The sequence below is a fragment of the Terrapene carolina genome, unplaced genomic scaffold (genome assembly GCF_002925995.2).
Source record: "Terrapene carolina triunguis isolate 2854851 unplaced genomic scaffold, T_m_triunguis-2.0 Scaffold35098, whole genome shotgun sequence".
In the NCBI taxonomy this organism is placed as follows: domain Eukaryota; kingdom Metazoa; phylum Chordata; order Testudines; family Emydidae; genus Terrapene; species Terrapene triunguis.
This window is the reverse complement of record NW_020699449.1, coordinates 10,645,541-10,668,809: the sequence shown is the minus strand read 5'-3', so window position 1 is coordinate 10,668,809 and position 23,269 is coordinate 10,645,541. Positions and strand designations below refer to the sequence as shown.

Genomic DNA, 23,269 nt, shown 5'->3' with positions numbered 1-23,269 from the left:
TCTTCTGCCCACGTAGGAAGAATATTTTCTTCCTTTGGACTAATTCATTCCAAATTGAGAAATCATTTGGGACTTGAAAAAGCAGGAAAGCTTGTTTTTCTTTTCCAGATTATGAACAAACAGGAAAATGAAAGTGAAGACGACTGAGCTGCAGAAGCAAATATTTTAAGTTTCTCATGTTGACCTAGCTGACGTAGTCAATTTAATTTTTTTAAATTATTTAACTATTTCAGTTGAAAACAATTTTAAGAAAAACAAACCTGATTTTCAAAAACTTGAATGTTTAACTAAATTCAAACATTTATATGCTTGTTTTGTTAAAATATTATGTTTGCTGTTGAAGAAAAAACTCCAGAATACATAACGTTGTTGTTCTAGTTAAATAAAACAATTTAAATGTCTGTCTGGTGATGTTCTCCTCCGAATACATCATGGCAAGAAAATCCTCCAAATATTAATGATTAACCTGTTGAACTGGAGATAGTTCACCACCCAATCATTTCATAAATATCTGCTTCAATTATCTTTGGTTAATGAAATAACCAAACCATCATTCATTTTCTGATATAGCTGTAAAACAAATCTGAAAAGTTTTCCAAATAAATCACTTTAAAAATGTATAGTGCATACCTTCTAAAAATGAAACCTACATCTATCTCTGAGTTGTGAAGAATATGTATTAAGGTTATAACAACCAACAAGAATGCACTTTTACGTAGAAATCCATGATTAAATCGAGTCTTTCTGACTAGTGATTTAAATCAAATCCACCCTGCTTCCTACAGTAAAGGTACTGTAGATAAGATGAGTTGGAGTGTGTCCGAAACGTATCTTAAAGTTTAGCCAGTTGGTCATGTCTGCAAATGAAAACTGTCCCCTCTTTTTGATGCTCCTCCCTTGACTCTCTCCCTTATCTGCTTCCTTATTCATCATTTTTCTTCTTGTTCTATTTGCAGAGAGGCATAGTATCTATGTAGGTATTTTACACACACACACACACACACGTGTATATGCATGTATAAAATTATCATGAAATATATAATACATAATGACTCGTGAATATAAGGTACAATGACTTCATGTGTCCCTTTGGGAAGGACAGAATATCTCCTTCCCAACAGAATGCAGCTCCTGTTTCTTGCCCTGCAGAGCTGCAGGATATGGTTTTGCTCCCCTCCCCCTACTAAAAAGACTGACATATATGCTTAACTTTATACATGGAAGAAGTTCCATTGAAGTATGTGGGGCTAGTCATGTACATATAAGTTAAGCATGTAGTGTTGTTTGTGTATCTTTGCCGGGCCAAAGCCTTTAAAGCTGTGAAGGTAATACATGCACTTGTGTGAAGCTAATAAGCATGTGAAAAATTGTGGAAGCTTGTGATAAAAGGCAGTCAAGCAAGAAATGAATTGATTATGTGCCTTTAACTTGCACAGTTGGATTCATGGTAACTAAGGCATCTGGCTTTACAGGCAAAGGGATATAAAATACCTTTCATAAAATGTTTAAGAACTCACTAAAACATTCCTAGAATAGTTTGTTTTGTAAGACACATGGCAAATACAGAATACAAGAGGGTGTATTTGCAGCGACCTCCATAACTCACTGATTTGTCACTCATGAGTAATGGATCCATCCCAAATTCCTGCTAACCCTTTACAGCCCAGTGAGCTATCATGTATACCATTTACACATATGCCAAGCAATCAGTAAATTGTTGATGTAAATTTATCCTAAACTGTATCTTAACTTCTCCAGCCACAAGCAGCCTTTAGTGGGTAATATGTTTATGCTGCTGGCCAAACCCACCCTGAAAGGCTGTAGCTCATTAGCTTTGAGTGTTGCATTTATGTTCAGTACTATGGTGACAGGAGCTTTACAAATAGATAGATAGAGCAGATGGGCAGAAAACATGGTCAGATTGGTTAGGTGAGTTTCAAGACATTTCTAATTTAAGATTTTGTCATGAATTTTTGTAAAAGTTATAGAAAATTAGGAAAAAAAATATGATTTATCACAATATTGTTAAAATATAACCTATCAGTGCATGAAATATGACAAATATCAATACAAATCTTTAAGGAATCTAATATTAACATTTCACCTAAACAATATTTTTGAAGCAACATTCTTTCATGCTTATACATCACATGATTCAGTGATAAAAGAAATATTTTTAATGCTGAAGGCTAATTTTAACTGCAGCCATAGGGTCTTCTTTAAAACCAGATATTCAGTGCTACAATTGTAGGTGATGTTCATTACCTTTATAAAAAACACTTGGATCTAGATCACTGGGTATAGGTAACAGAGTAACATAATAATAATCAAAAGCAAAAGTAACAAGTGAGCAGCTGATAGCCCCAGGAAAAGCAAACTATTGCACTGACAAATGAGGGAAGAGATGACAAATTGCTAAAACAACACTTGTTTAGAAGAGGAAAGGAGAGGAGGGCAGTCCTTGCCCTGAAAATGTGCCACAGACAGTGGCTGGAAGTATGTTAGCCTAAAGGATCTGCAAGGAAATGTGGGCCAAACCGCAGAGATCTCATTACAGCCATGAATAATATCTGTCCCTACGTTTGTCTTTCAGTTGCTCTCCCATCTAGGTTGTCCCTTGACCCCTCTGCGCACATATGAAATTTGCAGGAGTAGTTAATGTTTAAACTTTCAGCATCAATTTACACTGCCAGTTTGCTCTGTATGTTATAACGCTTTCCTATGGGAACATGACACTTACAGAGGCTTTTCCCTAATTTCACCTACATCTACCTCTGGGTATGCACTGAACTCCATCGTATCTTGTTAGCGCAGGGGAGCTGTCAGTAGTTACGCAGAAGAACATGGAAGAGACATGCCATGTAGCCACCATTCCCCTCCGAATGCCACCGCATTTGAACAATCACTAATGCAATTTTGTTCCCCTCCCTGATGCACAAGGGAGAGCAGCATAAAAATTGTCAACTTGTTGCCTTAGGGACTTATCCAGCTCCCCAGATAATGGGAGTTTTTTCCATTCACTTTAACAGGATTTAGATAGTCACAGAATAATGTCAGCCATTTACTTTCAATAGTAGAAAGTTACTAGCATAACTTTTAAATTGTCCTAAAACAAACAGCAAGGCAGCTCTAAATTTGCCAGATGTTTATTTGCTGTTCAGGTGTTGGTTTTGGTTGCATAATCTAATTATAAACCTGAAAGTTATGAATTGATAGTGAGGAACTTGTCAAGTTTTAAACCTTATTGAAGTTTTGAAAAGTATGTACAAATGTCCCTGGCAGAGGGCATCCTTGGTTGATACAGTATTCTCCTCCTCTCACTGAGTCCGAATGCACATGTGACACTTTGAATTGGGATGGACTGGACTGCATTTTGTTTGAAATAAATTTAATTCACTTATTTGTATTATTGATAGGATATTTGTGCACCAAGAAATATGTAGCTTTTCATTGTTTTCCATAGCGAGTTATAGTGGTGGACCTTGAAAACTTGCCATATACCTTAATTAAATAAGTATTTGCAATTAGATAACCTCAGTATTTGATATATTCAAGGTATTTCCTATAGTAAGTATAGGGAAATACTGTACAAAGGAATAGTGTAGATAGCAAGGTAACCTCCATCTTAAGTAAAATTGGCAAGTGGATAAGGGCCAAAGGGCCACTGTTCCAGTTCGGAGCCTGATCCATCAGGTAATGAGCACTAACAAATAATAGAGAGGAAAAATGCTACAGTGATAGGGTATGATAATCAGGTTCAATTCCCTGTTACCTTGAGCAAGTCACAATCTCTCTGAGCCTCAGTTCCCCATCTATAAAAGGGGGATAATAGCACTTACCTACATCACAGGTGTGCTGTAAGAGTAAATACATAAAAAGATTGTAAGATACTCAGATACTACAGTAAAACCAGAGTCTTGTAAACACTTAATGTAGATAGGTGTTGAGCATCAACATGCTATTCAGACTGGGAGTTGACACTAGCATTTTGGTTGAGGCACTCAGCAACATGCAGAATTGTTTCCTACCTAATAACAAAGTCCTGGAACTTCTTTCTGAGAATTTCTAGACTTACACAGCTTTAATTCATGCATATGCATCAGACTTTTTCTATTTCACCTAATTGCACAATTTTACTGTTGCATTTGCACCATGAGTTGAATTTGCTTATGCCACCACCCATAAACTGCCTCTATTATAGGCACCAAATTCAGCAAACAGGCAAAGCTTCAGGTATACATATGACTACCTTAGCAACAATGGGCAAATGATATGATAGCTGTCCTGTGAACCAGAACAAAACACCTGTTCAAGTTAAGACAACATGAACAGGGAAAAATGTTACACTTTTTTCTTTTTTAAATCTCTGGATGTTGCCATGGGCATCCAGCCCACTGGTTAATACTTTAAAATCACTCAAATGAGAAAAGATGTCATAGAAAATAGTTGTATGTAACAGTCTCTCATTTTCGTAAACTCTTAAGATGTCTGTCATATAAATTAACTCAGATCACCTGAGTCCTAAAACTCAATATTACAAGGTTTGATTGCCAGTAATAAACTCCGCTTTGGCTGGTCAGAGCCTCTGATCTGACACTTGCCATTATTAACATTGTAACATTTTCTGTACTTATATTTTCCACTTGATTTGCATAAAATTCATCCTCCTTACTTCATGAAAAAGCCTGCTGTCGCTTTAAAAAAAATGGAGTTGAAAACTTAAATAGAGTTTATGTGGCATCAGCCTGAAAAGAGATTTGAATATACAAAAACCACTACTTTTGGTTTGCTAAATTTAAACCTCCCTTCCACACCTGTTTGCAGCCTAGGGGCAAAATATTTATTTATATATTTAGCAGTGGATTATTTGCTCTTGAGAGGTTTTTTTAGGTGAGCAAACTTACACGTATAAAGGACCACACTTCAAATAACAGTATTACTGATTTGATGGGTTTAAAGTATTTTAGGTACCAAGTAATGTAACAATTAATCTGTAGATGATGGGATGATTGTTCTTCAGGTTAGCATTAATCTCCCACCAAAGGATGTGCTTATCTGCAATTCTGTCACTTGGTGCTCATAAATAAAAATTTAAAAAAATGATTTACAACATGGATATACAAACTCTTCTGGAATTCATGCAAGACAGTCTTTCTAGAATCCATGGCCATCATTAAAAATTAAACAGGTCTGTTCAATTCTTGACCACAATTTTTCCATTTAAAATTAGCTAGTGAGTAGCATGCCCCAAATACGCTCAGAATGTGTGATCTTTGCACTTTGCCATAAATTGCTCCTGCATTCATATTGCCATTTACAAGCAGTTCATAAAGTCTAAACACATTATTATAAGTCCAATACCCACCTTAACACACAGGTGAGCTGGATTGGTTTTCAGCAATGAATTTGTCAGTGCTTGGCTGAGGCCTAAAGCCTTGGCAAGAGCTGGCACCTAGTCTGCCAGTGTCACACTCTGTAGTGCCATATTAAAAAAAAAAAAGTAAATGTGTGTAAGTGTAAGCCAGGAAACCACTCACCCTCCTCTAAGTAAGCTATTCTCTGGTTCTAAACATTAAATAAAGCCTCAATCCAGCAAAGGATTTAAGCAGTAGTCCCATTGACTTCAATAAGGAAAATCACTTTACAAATTAAGCACATGCTCAACTACTGTGCTAAATCAGGGCCTAGTGTTGTAGCCCCTGAATGTATGTTCCTCTATATATTTTTTTCTGGGGCTTGCATTATTATTTGCAAAATCACAGTACTATTTATTTCACTTCAAGACCTTTGTGTGCCTTCTAGGAAAAACAAGCAAACAAACAACAAGCCACTTGCATTCTCAGTTTGAATTTATGAAATCATTGCAATACCTTTAAACAATGATTCATAAGGTCTGTAGTTCTGCCTTTTGTTTGTGTGTCCTGGGATTCTGCATAGCACCCCATATTCTGTGGGGTTCACACAGGCACAGAACCACACAAAGCACATTGCAGGACCAGGGCTCTAAAGCCTTACATTTCATTTTCAGTTACAGGAAAAATCTGTATCCTAAATGTTCTGACAGCCTCGGGAACGTTAGATTAAACAGGGGGAAGGGAAGGATTAAAAGGGGTTTAGTGTCGGGTCAATAAAATCAAAGACATAAACTTAGAAGGAAATAGGGTGACCAGATGTCCTGATTTTATAGGGACAGTCCCAATACTTGGGGCTTTTTCTTATATAGGTGCCAATTACCCCCCACCCCCGTCCCGATTTTTCACACTTGCTATCTGGTCACCCTAGAAGGAAATCAGCGGCCTGGGGTTTTCAAAATGAGGTGCAACTCCCCCAAGGCAAGGAGAGAACGGGCGCTGCCCTCAGGTCAGAGGTCACTCTCACCCTGTGCCCTGGTGTGCCTCTGCCTGGGATCTACCCCAGCAGCTGCCTCCCACTGTGACGTGATTCCCCCCACCCCAGGGTGCCCCCTCAGGCTCTATGGCCAGGTCCCCACCCCAGGGTGCCCCCTCAGTGATCCCCTCCCACTGGGACACTCCCCAAGGAGCCCCGCCCCCATCCACTACCCCAGGAAGCCGCCCCGCCCCACCCCACCCCACCACGCCCTATCAGCGGCCGAGGTTGCTATCGCTCCGCCCCTTTTATTGCCAAGACACAGGCCCCGCCCACCCCTGTCTCCCGCCCTCCAGCTCCCCACGCGCTCGGAAGGTGGCGCTGCGCAACGGACTCGCCACTTGAACGGCTCCTCCCATCGCCCAAGGTGATTGGCCACCAAGGGCTGCCCGTCAAACCAAGCTGGAGTCCGCCCACGGGAGCGGTGACGTGTTTCAGTATCGCCCGGGGAACAAAACGGAGGCCGGGCGTGAGTGTCGCCCGTGTTTTGCGTCATGAACGGGGTGTGGGGTGAGTTCAGCTGCTTTGGGGGAGTCCAACCGTGCAGCGGAGGGAGGGGGAAGAGCCCAAGCCTGCAGCCCGGGGGGGGAGGGGGAGAGTCCAAGCCTGGAGAGAGGAGAAGAGTCGAGTCCGCTCCTGAAGCGGGGGAGGGGGGGGCAGAGCAGGGTGATCTGGAGCTGGGGGGTGGAGGGGAAGAGTCCAAGCCTACAGCGGGGGTGGGAGGGAAGGGGAAGAGTCCAAGGCTGCATGGGGGGGCGGGAGGGAGGGAAGGGGAAGAGTCCAACGGGGGGGGGGGAGGGGTTCAGCCTGAGGGGCTGTCAGACCAGCTCCAGTGGGGCCCGCCCCTCAGCAGTGTCAGTGTGGGAGGGTGGGACTCAGCTCAGCGCTGGGTGGGGCGATGGGTCTTGGGGGCGGGGTCTGTGGCTGGCCCTGTGGGTAGGTGCCCCTGAACTCACTGGCCGTCCACGGCGTGGGTGTGCCCCGGCTGCTGGGGGGATATGGGCCATGTGCACTCCTGGCCCTCGGGCCACCAGGGCTGTTGGGACATGAGTCCCGGCATGGGTCTCTGGCAGCCAGCAGGGGGTGCTGTGCCAGGAGCCTCTGTGTACCTGCCCTGACATCTCCAGGCCAGGACTACCCCATCTCCTCAAGCCCTCCTACACCTGGAGCCCCCACCTCCTGTCTCCTCCCCAAGCCCCTCTCCATACGAGAGGCTTCCCCTCTGAACCACGCCAGAACAAGCCTACGTTGCTCTCCCACTATATGCCCTGATAAGCAAAGCAACCACTTGATCTTACTGCCACAGGTTGACCTCCCCCTCTCCTCCCCCTCTGTATTTACCTTCCCTTAGGCATTGTTGGCATTAATATTTCTACCTAAAACAACCCACCATTGCTACTATCACCGGCACCAACCAGTGAGATCAGGTGACTGCTGGGTCCTTGGCACCTTACTTACCATTGCAGCTAGTCCTGCTCTGATCAGGATTAGACAACATGGATCAAGCCCTAAGGCTCAGTCTGTGCCAGCAGTCCCACTGTTGCCTCCTTGGTGGAGCTGCACCAGTAGCATCAGTGCTAGGGAATAAAGTCTAATGACACAGCCTTAGGGCCTGCTGCTTCCAATACTTACTGCCAGGTGTAGCCCTAGTACCTCATTGTTACCTTACAGGTAATAAGCATTAAACCTAGTAATAAGGGTTTGAAGAATCAGCACCTTAGATAATAAAATGTTTTAGGGTAGGGATTTTGTGTGTGAGAAGAGATCAGTGCATATTGTGTTGCCTGAGATATCCCATATAAATAATAAATCATAAATATAAAGTGTGTTAGATGTTTTTGGTGCTACATAAATAACTTACAATAATAAATCACATAGTACAAGTTCTTAAATTAATTTCTGCATGCAGCTAAGGTACTACAACAGACTTGAAAGTGTGGAACAGATCCTGAAGTCTATGCAAGTCTCATCATGGAACTCATTGGGAGCAAAATCAAGTCTCTCAAGACTGAGTCAGAAAGTGGTTCTGGCTGTCTCATTAGGGATATGATGCGTTGATTAGGAACTTAGTTGTCTAGCTAATAACACTTTAGAATCTTTCTAAATGAGTTAATAATAGAAAAGTGTATAAGTGAAACTTAATGCCCCATTTAATAAACCTAAATATTCTCTTGATGTAAACCCTGTAGAAGACAGGAGTAGGAGAAAGAAATATTAGACACTGTTGGTTCCTGTCACAAAAGACTGTCTTGTAAAAACTCAGATTTCAAAATAACACTCAGCCCACAATACAATACAGACGCTCCCCGGGTTACGCAAACCTGACTTACGGAAAAAGTTCTGTAAGTCCCGTAAGCTGCTTTTTTTGTGTGTGTGTGTAATTGTCGGAGATACGTTCCTGACTTACGCAAAATTTGACTTACACAAGGCGTTCCAAAATGGAACGCTTGCATAAGTCGGGGAGCTTCTGTAATAGGGAATTCAACTATTTGATCAACTGTGGCATTGAATCAGAGTGACTCATTGTAACAGGTGCTAAAAGTAGTCTCTTTCATAACTCACATTGAATGAGAGCTAGGATTTAATTTCAAAGAATGTGTTAATATTTTATGTTTTGTCCATTTTTGCAGATTTGCATTAAGTGGAGAATTCTAACTGTAATTGGGTAATTACTACTGAAAGTAGCAAGATGGCAGCAAACCCTCCAGGTCAAGGTAATTTTTAAATTAGGTATTCTTGTTTATATCTATTCAACTGCAGACACTTTGCTTTTGTTTTATTCATTCATTTTTCAGGTGTGTTTAAGGAGAAAATTTAGAGGTGATGTTCTGTTCCCATTGAAGTCATTGGGACCAGGATTTCATCCTATAAGTATAATTTAAGGGAAAACAATTTCTGCCATTTTTTGAGGCAGGAATCCAGTTTCCAAGATTGTAGATTAGAAAACAAGCAAGATCTCAATAGGACTCGATTCCCTTTTTTGTTTTAACTTTTTTTAAGTGGGGGGGGGGAAAGGGGTACGAGAAATACAAAACTACTAATTATACTGGGAGCACAGAGTTAGTGCATGTCTCTTTAAACTCAAATCCCAAAAGAAAACAAATGAGACTTTACAGTGATGTAGTATTTTTTTAAAGTTCCAATTATTTTGCTATTCTCAGCGGCTCTTGTACACTGAATTTGGCTCTTGGTTGCCAAGCTGTGCATCTGGGAGCATACTGAAGGTCCAAAGAGGCACAGTTCTGCAAGTGAGAACAAAAGATGAGAGGAGATCTTAGCCATCAAGAATAGATAACAAGAGCTCGAGACCATAAAGAAACACAAAACAAAGTAATGCTAACTATTTTTTTTAAAGCTTGTTTATATTATGACAACTGTTGTATATTTAAATTTGTCTAAGTGCCAATTTAGTACCCAAAAAAAAATCTGGCTTATTTTAACATGTTACCATGGCAAAAATTGAAATTAAAAGAACAGCAACAGGAGGCAAAAAATAGTGTGCTTGGTTATTGGGAAATACTGGTTTGTTGAACACAGTGATCCCAATGTGGTTTACAAAGTATGGCCCCAATTCCAAGTTGTCCTGTGTGAGTAGAGTCCCATGAGTAGCCACCTGCACTGAATGTCTTCCAGGGTAGTGGCCTGTGCCCCCAAACCTGTAAACCCTAGCACACAAGTAACTGTACACCTAAATGCAGTGGGGCTACTCTCCCACGTAAGTGTTTGCAATACCAGACTTTTAAATACAGAGGTTGCTTCACCTGTCACTGAAGTACAGCCACCGCTGAAGTGGAACAAAGGACTTGTTTATAAGCCCAGACCAATATTGGACATGAAAGAAAGAGATTGTTGTATCAAATAGATGGATTTGGGGGTGGGGGGCAGATGCGGTGATTTGGAGAAGAAAGTACTTATAAAAAGCTTGGTGGAATTCTGCAAAAAAAAAAAAAGATGGCGGGATAGTCCCATTGACTTCAAATGGGATTCAGCTTTGCAGGATTTGGTCTCAAACACCATCCCTTGTAAATACATGATAAACCTTGGTTTTGGCTATAAAAATCAGTTTAACTCCACATTACAGAGCCTAACAAATATGCCAGTGCTGAATTTAGAGCTTCACTTCTAAAGATTTGAATACAGATTTACAAGTCTGACTCACATGATTATTTCTTCCTCCTCCCCCAAAGTTTAGGTAGCTTAAAATTAAATAATTGCAGTTTTCCTTTCTAAGTTATATTTCTCAAGTACTCCCTTAAGAATCACTCAAGGGGCTGAATATTTATTTTATAGTATAAAGATTATAAACAAAAATATTCAAAAAACCCTCTTAAAACTTTAAAGAACCAAAAGGTAAATGGGCAAAAGAACGGGACTCTAAGACAAAAAGAAGAAATGGGGAGTCAGAAGGATTCAGCAATGATTTCCTAGTTCTGCCTGGCCAAAGAGTGCTAGCCTAGGTGCAGACTGATAGACACACTTGGCTCACGCATCACTTGTTGTTATCGGGCTTGCTGAATAGCACCAATATTGGTGCTATTCAGGGAATTTATTCTTTGATGCCTTGCTTCCTAATTAAAAGCACAAGGTTAAGGGCTTCACTTCACACCCATTCTGCTTAATTTTTGAACAGGTAACTTATTCAGACTTACCAAAAGAATCACATACACACGCACACGCGTACGTTATGTAAGTAAACATCGTCTTGTATATTTTTGCTCCAAGCAATTGAGCAAACATTTTTTTTAAAGATATTTTATCAGCAGTGTAACTCCATGTCCTTACAGCTGTGAACTCAAACTATAAATGTTAAGGTTTTGCTAAACAAGTTTATTTTAGTTTCATCGGAACACATTATAAAAGCACTCCTTTATTGGAGTTCCAAAGGTGAGATGTGTAGGAGGACTGCAAAGCCAAATAGGACTCTGAATAAAAGCCTTACTTTGGGACTTTTATATCATGGAGCACTTATAAATTTCCTCTAATAAAGAAAAGGAAAAGCTTTTAGTGTGGTGTACAGTGTCCTCAGGAAGTGTTTACAGACCACTGTGGTGCACTTTGAAAATAAGCTTTTAAAACAAGAAATAAACTGAGTGCTTGGCAATAAATGGTAATACATTCTTAACCATTTGTTACATGTATTAATAGGACTGGTGCTGCTGCTGATGATGATATACTCATGCACAAAGCTGGGAACAAAGAAGGTATCTGTCTTGTGTGACAGCATCATAGGTTTTATTCTACACGTGACCTTCCTGGAAGCATTAGTGTGATGGTAGCAACACAATAGTTACGTTCTGAGAAAGTACTCTTCCTCTAGACCCCACTTCAGAGAAATGGAAGAAATACGTTCTGCCTATTTTTCTCTCACAGGGCTAAATTCTGCCAGCTGACCTGCACAACAGAGCTCTGCAATTTAACATAAGATAAACTTTTGAGGCACTGATGTTGGCCCAAAAGTGTAATTTTCTATGTGCTGTTATTCTCCCTCTGTTAGGTGCTCTTGTATGTCTTCTAGCTGCTATTTATTCACTTTAAGTAGTACCGATTTTTGGTTAAACATTTTTTTCTTTCATGCTGACAAAGCCTCATATAGAGGGTGTAGGGATTGGTTTAAAAATGAGTGTGTTAGCCAAGTGCAGTCTTATGAAACTTGTGAATCATTAATCCAACTTAAGCCACAATACAGTGTAAAAAGAAAATTGTATTCTTGCTTTGGATGATGTAATCAAGAGGGAGTCATCCAGCAATTGTACAACTCTTCAGAGATCCAAATGCAAAACCTCGCCCTTGAGGGCATTAGTAGATTTGACATTCCCTGGAGGATTTTGCATCCATAACCTAATGAACAAATTATATTCATCTGTATATGTGGTCATAGTCATGAGGGACAGATAAAATATTAATAATCCTTTAATAATTCAAGTGTAATTTAATGAGTTACTAATATTCATTTTGCTTAACTGCTGCAGAACATATGTGAGACCATAGAATGTAAATTACCACCAAAAAATTGTGTAATAGTCTGCTATATTGTATTTTGCGATTGCAGTAGTCACAATTGCCATATGAAAAATGGTGGAGTAATTACTTACAGATTGCGTAGAAACCCAAAATATGTTGCATAAGTTGTTAGGATTCTGCTATTTCAGATATTTCCTCATAGAATGAAGATCACCATTATGATGATGATTTGTATTTTGATAGAGAAATTACTTTGAAACGTATTCTGAATTGAGCAGAAAGAACGAGGAATGTGGTGGTGGTATATTTTTAAATGCACTGAGACTCAGTGTACAGTATGTATTTACATCTGGGTTCAAGATGTGGCTCTGTTCTGAAAAGTGGTCCAAAAAGTGGCATTATGAGTTTCATTGTTTCTCAGTGATTTTCAGTTCACATGTGCTTAGATTACAAGTAAAAAGATTCTTCCAGCTGCCAACCCTGCTATCTCAACCTCAACTTTTAAAGTCAAGATCCCCCCCCCCCCATTGCATAGCCTCATCAGTAGGGGAAACATGGTTTTGTGGGCCAAATTAGGCCATCAGTCACATTTATACAATCTGTAACTTGGTGTTCAAGCCTGGTAAGTCCTATGAGGGGAATCTTCATAGGTCATTGCTTTTATTGTTTCAGATTTTCTTGTAAAATATCCTTGGGGTAGGGGTCATGTTCACTCTGGGAGAAGAAAAGGCATTGGGGAAGCAGGAGATAGTTTGTAAAGAAATCCATGCTGCTTTCTCTTGCTTTGGGGCCCAAAGTCCAGAATTCCATGAACACGAATTCCCCCCTTGTGTAAGCTAAGCCCTCTAGGGCATCAATTTCGGTAAACTGTGCTTTTTGCTTCTCTGAAGTGGATTCTCATGCAATTCAAGGTATGTTCCACACTTGTTTTGCATATGAAAAATCACATTGACGCAAGTAGGTTTTCAGCTCACCCACTGAGTACAGAACATGGCACTTGAAGTTACAGAAGCCAAACTTTAAAAGGGCAGATTTGAGCTGTAAATCTTGTCCTGAATTTTAGAGCCAGCTCTGCCATTGACTCGTTATGTGGCTTTGGGCAAATCATTTCATCTCACCATCCCTGTCAGCAAAAGAGGAATAATACTTCTTGCCCATCTACATAACAGGGATGTTCTGAGGTTAAATTTTGGTAAAGTGTAGACATTCTAAGTGCTATTAGAAGGAAACTACCAGATTAGTGAAGGTGTGAATTGAAAGTTCTTCATTAGAAGAATTCTTAGTCTAAAGCCGTTTGCATTTGTATGTTTAAATCAGGCCCTTAGTGACAGTGGTAATATGCTTCTTTGTATAACCACATTTTGGTATAGGAATTGTATAAAGGCAGAACGGAGGAATTAAAAACATTACAATTGCCGCATGGGATTTTTCTAGCTTCTTCAGTTGGTCTTTAATGAAGTGCTTTTAAGCAAAACTGTCTTCCTCTTAAGTATTGCCAGATCTGATCAGAATGGATTTACTGAAGATGCCAGTTTCTCTCTAAATAGGACCCTTTTCCTGTGATTTTATATAAATGTTTGGGTATTTTCCCCCACAGAACACTCTTCAATTACATGAATACTGTTAATCAGATTACTTACAGTTAAAATTATAATTACTGAATCAAATTGCTTAATGGACAGCAGCCTTGCCAATACTTTATTCCTCCCTTTTTGCTGTGCCTGACTATATAATTTCAGAGCAAACAATCACTTATGCTTTAGTCTTGGGGAGATGGGGAAAGAGAAGAGGTAGTAGAAGGACAAAGATCCCTGCTGTTCCCAATATATAATACTACCTTCCACTGTGGCAAGTATGTTGCTAATCATACTTAATTCATAATCCTTTTCAGACATTTGGATTGCAGTTTAAAATAGCTTATTTTTATCCTACATCTCTAAAATTATTGAAGCATATAACCGGTTTCATGATGAAAACAAGATTAATTGGGGGTGCAAAACTGTTTGGAAAACCATTCACAGAGTAGTTATCAGTGGTTCACAGTCATGCTGGAAGGGCATAACAAGTGGGGTTCCGCAGGGATCAGTTCTGGGTCCGATTCTGTTAATCGGTGATTTAGATAATGGTATAGAGAGTACATTTATAACATTTGCGGACGATACCAAGCTGGGAAGGGTTGCAAGTGCTTTGGAGGATAGGATTAAAATTCAAAATGATCTGGACAAACTGGAGAAATGGTCTGAAGTAAATAGGATGAAATTCAATAAGGACAAATGCAAAGTACTCCATTTAGGAAGGAACAATCAGTTGCACACATACAAAATGGGAAATGACTGCTTAGGAAGGAGTACTGCGGAAAGGGATCTGGTCATAATGGACCACAAGCTAAATATGAGTCAACAGTGTAACGCTGTTGCAAAAAAAAAAGCAAACATTATTCTGGGATATATTAGCAGGAGTGTTGTAAGCAAGACTTGAGAAGTAATTCTTCCGCTCTACTCAGGCCTCAACTGGTGTCCAGTTCTGGGTGCCACATTTCAGGAAAGATGTGGACAAACTGGAGAAAGTCCAGAGAGGAGCAACAAAAATTATTAAAGGTCTAGAAAACATGACCGATGAGGAAAGATTGAAAAAATTGTTTGTTCAGTCTGGGAAAAGAGAAGACCGAGGGGATATGATGACACTTTTCAAGTACATAAAAGGTTGTTACAAGGAGGAGGGAGAAGAATTGTTCTTAACCTCTGAGGGTAGGACCAGAAGCAATGGGCTTAAATTGCAGCAAAGGAGGTTTAGGTTGGACATTAGGAAAAACTTCCTAACTGTCAGGATGATTAAGCACTGGAATAAATTGCCTAGAGAGATTGTGGAATCTCCCTCGTTGGAGATTTTAAAGAGCAGGTTAAACAAACTCCTGTCAGGAATGGTCTAGGTAATATTTAGTCCTGCCATAAGTGCAGGGGACTGAACTAGATAACCTCTCGGGGTCCCTTCCAGTCCTATGATTCCATGAATTTATATAACCAGCATAATGTAAATCTTAGCTAAAAATACCAATTAAAAATGTGTCCCTCATTTACCCCATCTGGTGCTCTGATTTTCAAGTATGCATTTGGTCCATGTATTTTAAGAAAGATCAGATTGCAGTGGGGGTGGTTCTCTATACGAAGCCTGCCCCCATTCCACTGACCAGATCTAGTGTGTTCACTTGTAAACATGTGGCTAAAGACTGCCTGGAGTAGACATGCTGTTGACATTGTGGATTTAGCTCGGGGCTTGTGTAATATGTAGAGGTACTTAAAATGTCCCTGGGATGGTACTGGTATCTCAAATATCTAAGATCAGAGTGCAAAAATTACAGCTGTTTTCCTCTCCCGAGGCTCAGCTGTCCCAGAGCAGGGGCAACTGAGTCATCTAGACAGATGCAACAGAGAGTCCTGTGGCACCTTTAAGACTAACAGATGTATTGGAGCATAAGCTTTCGTGGGTGAATATCCACTTCGTCAGACGCATGACGAAGTGGGTATTCACCCACGAAAGCTTATGCTCCAATACATCTTAAAGGTGCCACAGGACTCTCTGTTGCTTTTTACAGATCCAGACTAACACAGCTACCTCTCTGATATCTAGACAGATGTTATACTGGCAACATCGGGTTCCTCGGGTGATGGATGGTTTCTCATTTTCTTGGCAACTGATCTTGCATTGGTCACTGAAAGCCTAAACGTGGGGTTATTTTTTTGACTGTTTTGTGATTTAGGAATGAGGCACTGAGAGAAATCAAAGTAACAGGCAGTACGTTCTTGACAGTTGGTCCCTTGCGGGGGACCCAGCCTTATCCTAGATTTGTATTGATACAAGTCTTTTAAAGCAGATATAAAATACACAAATAGTGGCTCCTTAAGATGGCAGCCATTTTAAGTGTGTCCCAGTTTCCCTCCTTACTCATTCTGTCACCTGAAACCATCCCTTGCGCCTAAGATTCCTTTCCGCTCCCTAAGAACATTCAATTAACCAAGCAACGGCAAAACTTTTTTAGATCTATACAGTGGAACTTAACTGCAATACTCTGATTACCAGTCACGCCAGAACTCCCTGACTTCAGTGAGAGGTTATGGCGGTGTAGAGAAAGCAGAATACTTGCGTCTGAGCTAGACTAGATGGATCGGAAAGGAGAATTTTGTCATATGTCTAATTTTAGAGCAAATAGGCCTGATCATTTACTCATTATTCAAGCAAAACTCTCATTATAGTTCATGAGTTCTCCCTGACTCTGGTATAAAGAATCATGCCCTATGAATGCATTCATTCATTCTTGTCATGCTTTAAAATTGTATGTCCATTCACAAAATATATATATATATATATGATAAATTTAATTTGTATTCTGACACTATCAAAAAGCCAAATATTTAACGGATACACATCTTGGCTATAGCTGTAAAACTGGTTCCTGAAGAAAACCTAACTAGAGATGATAGCTAATATATTTTAAAATATATTAATATGTATGATATCTTTAGGAAGCCATTTCATGTTATAAAATGAGGAGAGGAAAAATAAAACCTATTTATTAATAGCCTTTCAGATTGGTGCAAAGCTTTGAAGATTAGTATATTCATCATAATGTCATTCTGTGCAGGGACTTTAATTCCATAAGGTTATAGGTGCCCCATGTAAAAAGGCAAATCTAATATTTTTCTGATTCTTACCAGGTTTTCAGAATAAAAATAGGGTTGCAATCTTGGCAGAACTAGACAAGGAGAAGAGAAAATTACTTATGCAAAACCAGTCTTCCACAAATCACCCTGGAGCCAGGTACTTTATGTTCATATACCTGTTTGGACAATATTTGATTTTCTTTGATGTACAAGTGTGTTCTTTCCTTACAGGTAATCATCTGTAGATCTAAACAAAATACATATTAGAATTGTGTGCTGCATGTCCCCATTAACCAGTGCAAGAATGATGATTGTATTTGTTTCTGGATTCTGAATCTTGACCTACATGCTTTCCGCTTGAGAGAGAGAAATAGGGGTGCTTCACAACTGCTAAACAAGCCCTCTTAAAGGAGCATGCTCCCAGAAAATGTTCATTAAGCTAATATGCTATTTCTTGTGCTTCAAAACGTACCCTTTTAAATCTAGATAGCAAAACAATATCTTCCCCTAATAAAATAAGTGAAAATAGTATTCTATTCCAGTTTTTTTAAAGCAGTGCAGTTTAGTGTTTGTTATAAATCCTTCTGTTTAGAGGGTCACTACTTAGCTCCAAGTATTCACATAGGTCTTAACAAGAGAACTGCTACTTTTAGAGATTTTTTTCCCCCTCCAGCTCAGTAGAAGTGTTTAGCATGAAGCAACTCTGATTGTCCTTAATGGGAGCTGCTGGGTGATGAGCTCTTTTAAAAATCTGGCACTTTAGACATTACAGGTCCTATCCGACTCCCATCAAAATCAGTGTGAGCTGGATTGGGCACTAAATTAAAAAAAAAATTAAGGAAAGGTAATATTTTGTTTGGACTCATGTCTCAATGATTATTTTTTCAAATTGAAGCCTAAATTATTATTTGTTGCCCACAGATATCTGAGCCATCATTTTATATTCTGTAGCTTATTAACACTTTAGCAAAAAAGGGCCTTCATCTGAGTTCTGTATCAATAGGAAACCTTTTTCCTATATGCAGAGTTCTGCAGCCATTCTGCCAAACATCTGATCTTCCCATCATGAAGAATATGGACCCATGGTTAGTGCTATTGTTTTATCACATATATTGTTTCATCACAAATACTATTTTAGGAGAGTCACTGGGTGGCAATGGTGAAAAGGGCAAAAGCGATAGTTAAGAAACTGAATGTCAAATGACTCTGGCATGACACCAGTGAATTTCGATTGACATCAGTGGAGTTACACCAAGAAAAGTGAGATCAGAATCGGGCTCCAAGTCTGTTAGGCTTCTGGGTTTAGCGTGGCAACATTTGGTATTCTCAGCAAAATGGTTCAGCCGGTGCTATTGCATTTTCTCACTTGCATATTAAAAAAAAAATCCAAAATGTCAAGTCATGGATTTAAAAACAAAATCCCAAATCCATAGAAAATCATGGAATCCATTATACCCATGACCCAACATGACAAAAATGCAGCTTTTCTTATGGAGGATCAATTATACCTTCCTCGTCTTTATTACAGCATTGCACTTGCAAGATCTTCCCTGAACAAGGATTTCCGGGATCATGCGGAGCAGCAGCACATAGCGGCACAGCAAAAAGCAGCATTACAGGTGAGTGTCCAGATCCTCTGTTTGGTTTTACTTCTGTTCTTTAACCCAGGCAGAGAACAACCTTGTATCTACAGAGCTTAGATAAAGTATCCTTAGAAGGGTTTCTTCTTAAAGATTTTTCTATATTTGGCACCATAAATGAAATTCCAACCCCTCCATCATGACTGCAGCATGCCTCCAATTCCTTATTTCCATGATACACTATCAGTAGGTTCGTTTGCACTACCAAATTGCTGTTACACCATTACATTGTTGTAAAACAATTTAAAAAGCACCCAAATGCTAGCAGCACAAATGAACTCGAGGCAAAATTCTAGCTGGCATCACAATAAAAAAAGCAGAGGTGGAGAGAAGTTAGAGATCTCTGGCCTCATCACTTTGGCAGTGGGAAGTAGCAAGGGGGCTTGGGGCTTCGACTAACCTGACCTTATCGGAACACTTGGTACTCCAAGAAAGCATGCACATGGTGGCCTGTGCCTTTTTTAGATAGCTCTGACTTAAGTACACTGACAGGTTTGGGCCCTTTGGGGTGTCACCTGATGTGCTGGGGTACCACTGAGTCAGACTATTCTGCCAGCCTGGGTTCCCTTTACTTGGCCTTGCTAGGTTAGGCTCACAAGCCTCTTCCAGCCAAGCACACAGGCAGGGTCACACCCAGCTGCACAGAGAGAGATCTGCTCTGGAAAGATTCAGCTTTAGGGGCTTGCCCCAACCCTCTGGGTGCCCACTCCCTTTAAGGGGTACAAAAAGAGAAGACTGAGAGGGGACATGATATCAGTTTTCAGGTATCTAAAAGGGTGTCATAAGGAGGAAGGAGAAAACTTGTTCACCTTAGCCTCTAAGGATAGAACAAGAAGCAATGGGCTTAAACTGCAGCAAGGGAGGTTTAGGTTGGACATTAGGAAAAAGTTCCTAACTGTCAGGGTGGTTAAATACTGGAATAAACTGCCCAGGGAGGTTGTGGAATCTCCATCTCTGGAGATATTTAAGAGTAGGTTAGATAAATGTCTATCCGGGATGGTCTAGACAGTATTTGGTCCTGCCATGAGGGCAGGGAACTGGACTCGATGACCTCTCAACGTCCCTTCCAGTCCTAGAATCTATGAAACCCAAAGCTTTTATGAAATTCACCCCCTCCCTCCATGCGGAGGGAGGTATGCAGAACTCCTTGCCCACCCAGTTAGAAATCATATAAACTGGGTTATGTTATAAACAAGAAAGTAGTTTATTAACTACAAAAGGTGACTTTTAAGTGCATATAAGAGACGAATCTGCTTTGTTCTGTCTCTGACCAAATAAAGCAAAATACACAAGCTAAGCTCAATGTACTTAAGAAAGGTTACAAAATGTAAATTCTCACCCTAAATGTTATTTTAGGCAGGTTGCAAAGTTTCTGTGGTTGAGTTCCAGTTATATTCCTTTTCAGACTGGACCTCTGTCTCAGACTGGACTCCCGCCTGGCCTTCCCTTCAGGTGGCTTTAGCAGTTTTTCTTCGTGCGCAGACAGGCCATAGAGAGGAGGAGTCCCATTTTCCTTCCTCCCCACACTTAAATAGGATTTACATAAGACGGGAATCCTTTGTTTCCCAAACTTGACTCCCCTTCCCTTCCAGTGGAAGGTTACAAGAAGTCCCAGGTAATGTTTAGTATCAGGTGACAAGACCACCTGACTCTGTAGGATCACAGTGTCCATGAGTCAGTGGCAGTATGGAGTGTCCACAGGAAGGCCAGGCTTTTCACAGTCTATTGTCCTCGCTTATGGGCCGTTATCGCTGTCTGGCTTTTCCATTGTTGTACCTGAAGTGTTAGCAGCGGGCATCACCCAAAATAGCATAGTTGAAATACAGATACATAGTCAATATTCCTAACTTCAGATACAGGCATGCAAATTGGATAATCACATTCAGTAAATTATAACCTTTCCAATGATGTCTTGCAAGACCCATCTTGCATAAGGTACATCTCAGTTATTCATTCATATCATAAGCATATTTTCATAAAGAATATGGAGTGAAACATCACATACACAACAAGCACAATCAAGAGTGGGGATCTATACTGACAGTTCTCGGCATATGGTTTGTGACTCATTTGGTTCCCACAGACCAATAGAGGTCCTAAATCAATGGGAGCAGGAGTTGGTCCCCAACTGGAATCCCAGTGGGATATTAGAAGCAGACTAATTCATCTGTTTGGAAGTTTGATACCAAAGCTTATGAGCAGGCTCAGACAAATGTAAACTAAATGCAAAACATGAAGTTTAAACTCTGAATTATTATGGAGCTGGCGGAGGTTTAATGATTTAAACAAGTGTTTTCCTCTTTCCAGCATGCACATGCACATTCTTCAGGATATTTCATAACCCAAGACTCTGCATTTGGAAATCTTATTCTTCCTGTCTTACCTCGACTAGAGTCGGAATGAGGGCTGTTATTTCTCAGAATGAAGGAGATGAATATGTTGTCCATTGTCGAAGCTGCCATCTTTCAGAACTACTTTATATGATTTGGAAAACAGATTGTGAGCTGTTTAAAAAACAACTGTTTTTTTTGTTTTTTTAAACATTTGACCTTTTTATTTTAAAAAAGCCTGTTTCATTCTGGATTCATATGCTTGTCTTCCATGGTTGAGTCTGGCTTCACCTGAGAAGAGGTGCTGTAGATTATTATGGAACTGACAGTATTCTTCTTTACTTAATTTCTTTTGTCAGCTCAGTCAGAGTAATACTGTTTGCCTGACATATCATTCCTACATTATATTTTTCTGATTTCCTCTCTTCTTTCATTCAGTTGGAAGGAAGGACGCCCCACCCAGAATTTGAGAGGTTTGTTCTAATCTGCATTTCTAAAGTATCTGTCATAGTATCTATGTACTGTACTTGACCTTAATGAAAGCAGACAAAGTCATCTTTGTCTATCCTAAGACAGACATGGATTCAGTAGATAGATCAGTCACTTTCATTCGCTCTGTGCAGGAACATTATTAGTGCGCCCTGATGTTTTTTATGTTTAGTCTTTGTAACAGTATCCTGGTTTCCCAGGTAGTTAGAGATACTATGTGCCATTGTCTCAGTTTGAGTATATAAAACCTAATTATTAACCTTATGAACAAATAATCTTGTTTGTGTCTAATTATCCTCCTCTTTCCTAGTGATATGGGGTAAAAATTCCCAAAGCATTTAAGTCCCATGAAACTTATCATAAGTTACTTAGGCACTTTTGAAAATGTTACCCATAAAAGTTCAAGATCTGCCCTCGAATTCAAAATGTCACGCTTTTAGGGTTTTATTATTCTTTCAGTGCCTTTGAAAGTGTGTGTTTGTGCTGCTCAAGTCAAAGTTTAGATTCTGTCTCTGTAAATTCTTTTCCAGGCTCATTTCAATTCTGGCATCCCATTTCAGCACTAGGCTGAAGCTTGGCATACCAGGTCTATTGGTTGGATAAATTATTTTGGAAGCCGAACAATACTGGAATAAAGACACTTATTTTGGAATAGAGTTTGCAAAATACTGGTATAGCTTTATCGGTATAGTTATACGGCCATAGTTCTGCTGGTCAGTTTTCCCATGTAGACCAACCCTGGGATATTGGTGCCAGGGAGCTTTTTATTATTTTATTTATTTATTTATTTATTTATATATATATTATAAAAAGAAAGTAGTGAAGATTTGGGCTTGGAATCTGCTGGTATACTCCCATACACTATACGGGTGCCTATCTTATTCTCCGAAATCTCAGCTTACTTTTTTTTTTTTTTTTTTTTTTTTTTTAATGAAAGTCACTAGCTATTGTGGTTGTAAAGAAAACTTCAAAAATGTGAACTGAGTATAAGTGATGCAGAGGTGAGTGTGCAGGGAGCTGGGACCAATAGCTTAGAACTGCTCTATTCATCTCAGGGAGGGGTTAACTCAGGTGCTCCAGTGATGATGATTTAAATCTCAATGTTTCATTTTTCATGTATGAGAAAGAAGAGGGAGAGTCACTGATCTGCACAGTTTGCAGCGAATGCCGCCTCAAATTGGTGCCACAAGAATGTGGTGTCTAAGAAATACCATTTTTCATTTATCTCCCTGGAGAAGGAGCCTAGCCAAGGAACATAGCACAAACAGTGGGCATATTGAAGTCCCAGCGAAGTGACACCATGCTCCAGGAGCCCAGTGGAACTCAGCTGTACAGTCCTATTTTGACTAGCTGCACAATCTACTATGAGCAGAATCTCACTTTGACTCAAATGTGCGGGGTTTATTTTAAGGGTAAAACTTGGAAGAATATCCCCCTTTTCCACCCCCACCCCAAACACGCTTCTCATTCCTGGTGATGGCTATTATGTGATTACCTTTAAAACTTGCTTTACTTTACAATTGAAACTTCCAGCTCCTGTTCTACAACATGAGCCAAATGGCTGTGGGTATTTTGAAAAAGTTGACATGCATGAATCTCAGTGTGCAGAAGAGCAAATATTTCACCACAAATGCTCAAAATGTAGAATCTTATTTAAATGGCAACTACCAGGCACAAATATCCAGGATTCAGAAATGTAAAACAAGGAGGTGGATTTTAGCTTTATAGTATCAAAGGGGTAGCCGTGTTAGTCTGGATCTGTAAAAGCAGCAAGGAGTCCTGTGGCACCTTATAGACTAACAGA

At 39.9% G+C, this 23,269-nt stretch overlaps 1 protein-coding gene across 4 annotated transcripts; it reads left to right on the top strand.

Moving 5' to 3' along the window:
• Positions 1–6,818: 6,818 nt before the first annotated feature.
• On the top strand, positions 6,819–22,190 carry LOC112118355 (SOSS complex subunit C). 4 transcript variants are annotated; one of them, XM_026646535.1, is made up of 6 exons: positions 6,819–6,897; positions 9,018–9,101; positions 17,061–17,163; positions 18,032–18,091; positions 18,535–18,625; positions 20,954–22,190. In XM_026646535.1, exons 2-6 carry the CDS (start codon positions 9,077–9,079, stop codon positions 21,047–21,049), a joined length of 375 nt encoding a protein of 124 aa, XP_026502320.1. In that variant the 5' UTR covers positions 6,819–6,897; positions 9,018–9,076; the 3' UTR covers positions 21,050–22,190. The 4 variants fall into 4 exon arrangements, with proteins under 4 accessions (XP_026502320.1, XP_026502322.1, XP_024072401.1 ...); XM_024216633.2 differs by lacking the exon at positions 6,819–6,897 and adding an exon at positions 9,549–9,717 and having other exon boundaries at positions 9,017–9,101; XM_026646537.1 differs by lacking the exon at positions 18,032–18,091.
• Positions 22,191–23,269: the final 1,079 nt, after the last annotated feature.

Excerpts from the sequence above, each read along its gene's own strand:
- LOC112118355 (XM_026646535.1), top strand. The coding sequence starts at position 9,077 with ATGGCAGCAAACCCTCCAGGTCAAG. Across the intron at positions 18,092-18,534 it reads ATGAAGAATATGGACCCATG|CATTGCACTTGCAAGATCTT; the intron begins GTTAGTGCTATT and ends TCTTTATTACAG. Across the intron at positions 18,626-20,953 it reads AGCAAAAAGCAGCATTACAG|CATGCACATGCACATTCTTC; the intron begins GTGAGTGTCCAG and ends TCCTCTTTCCAG.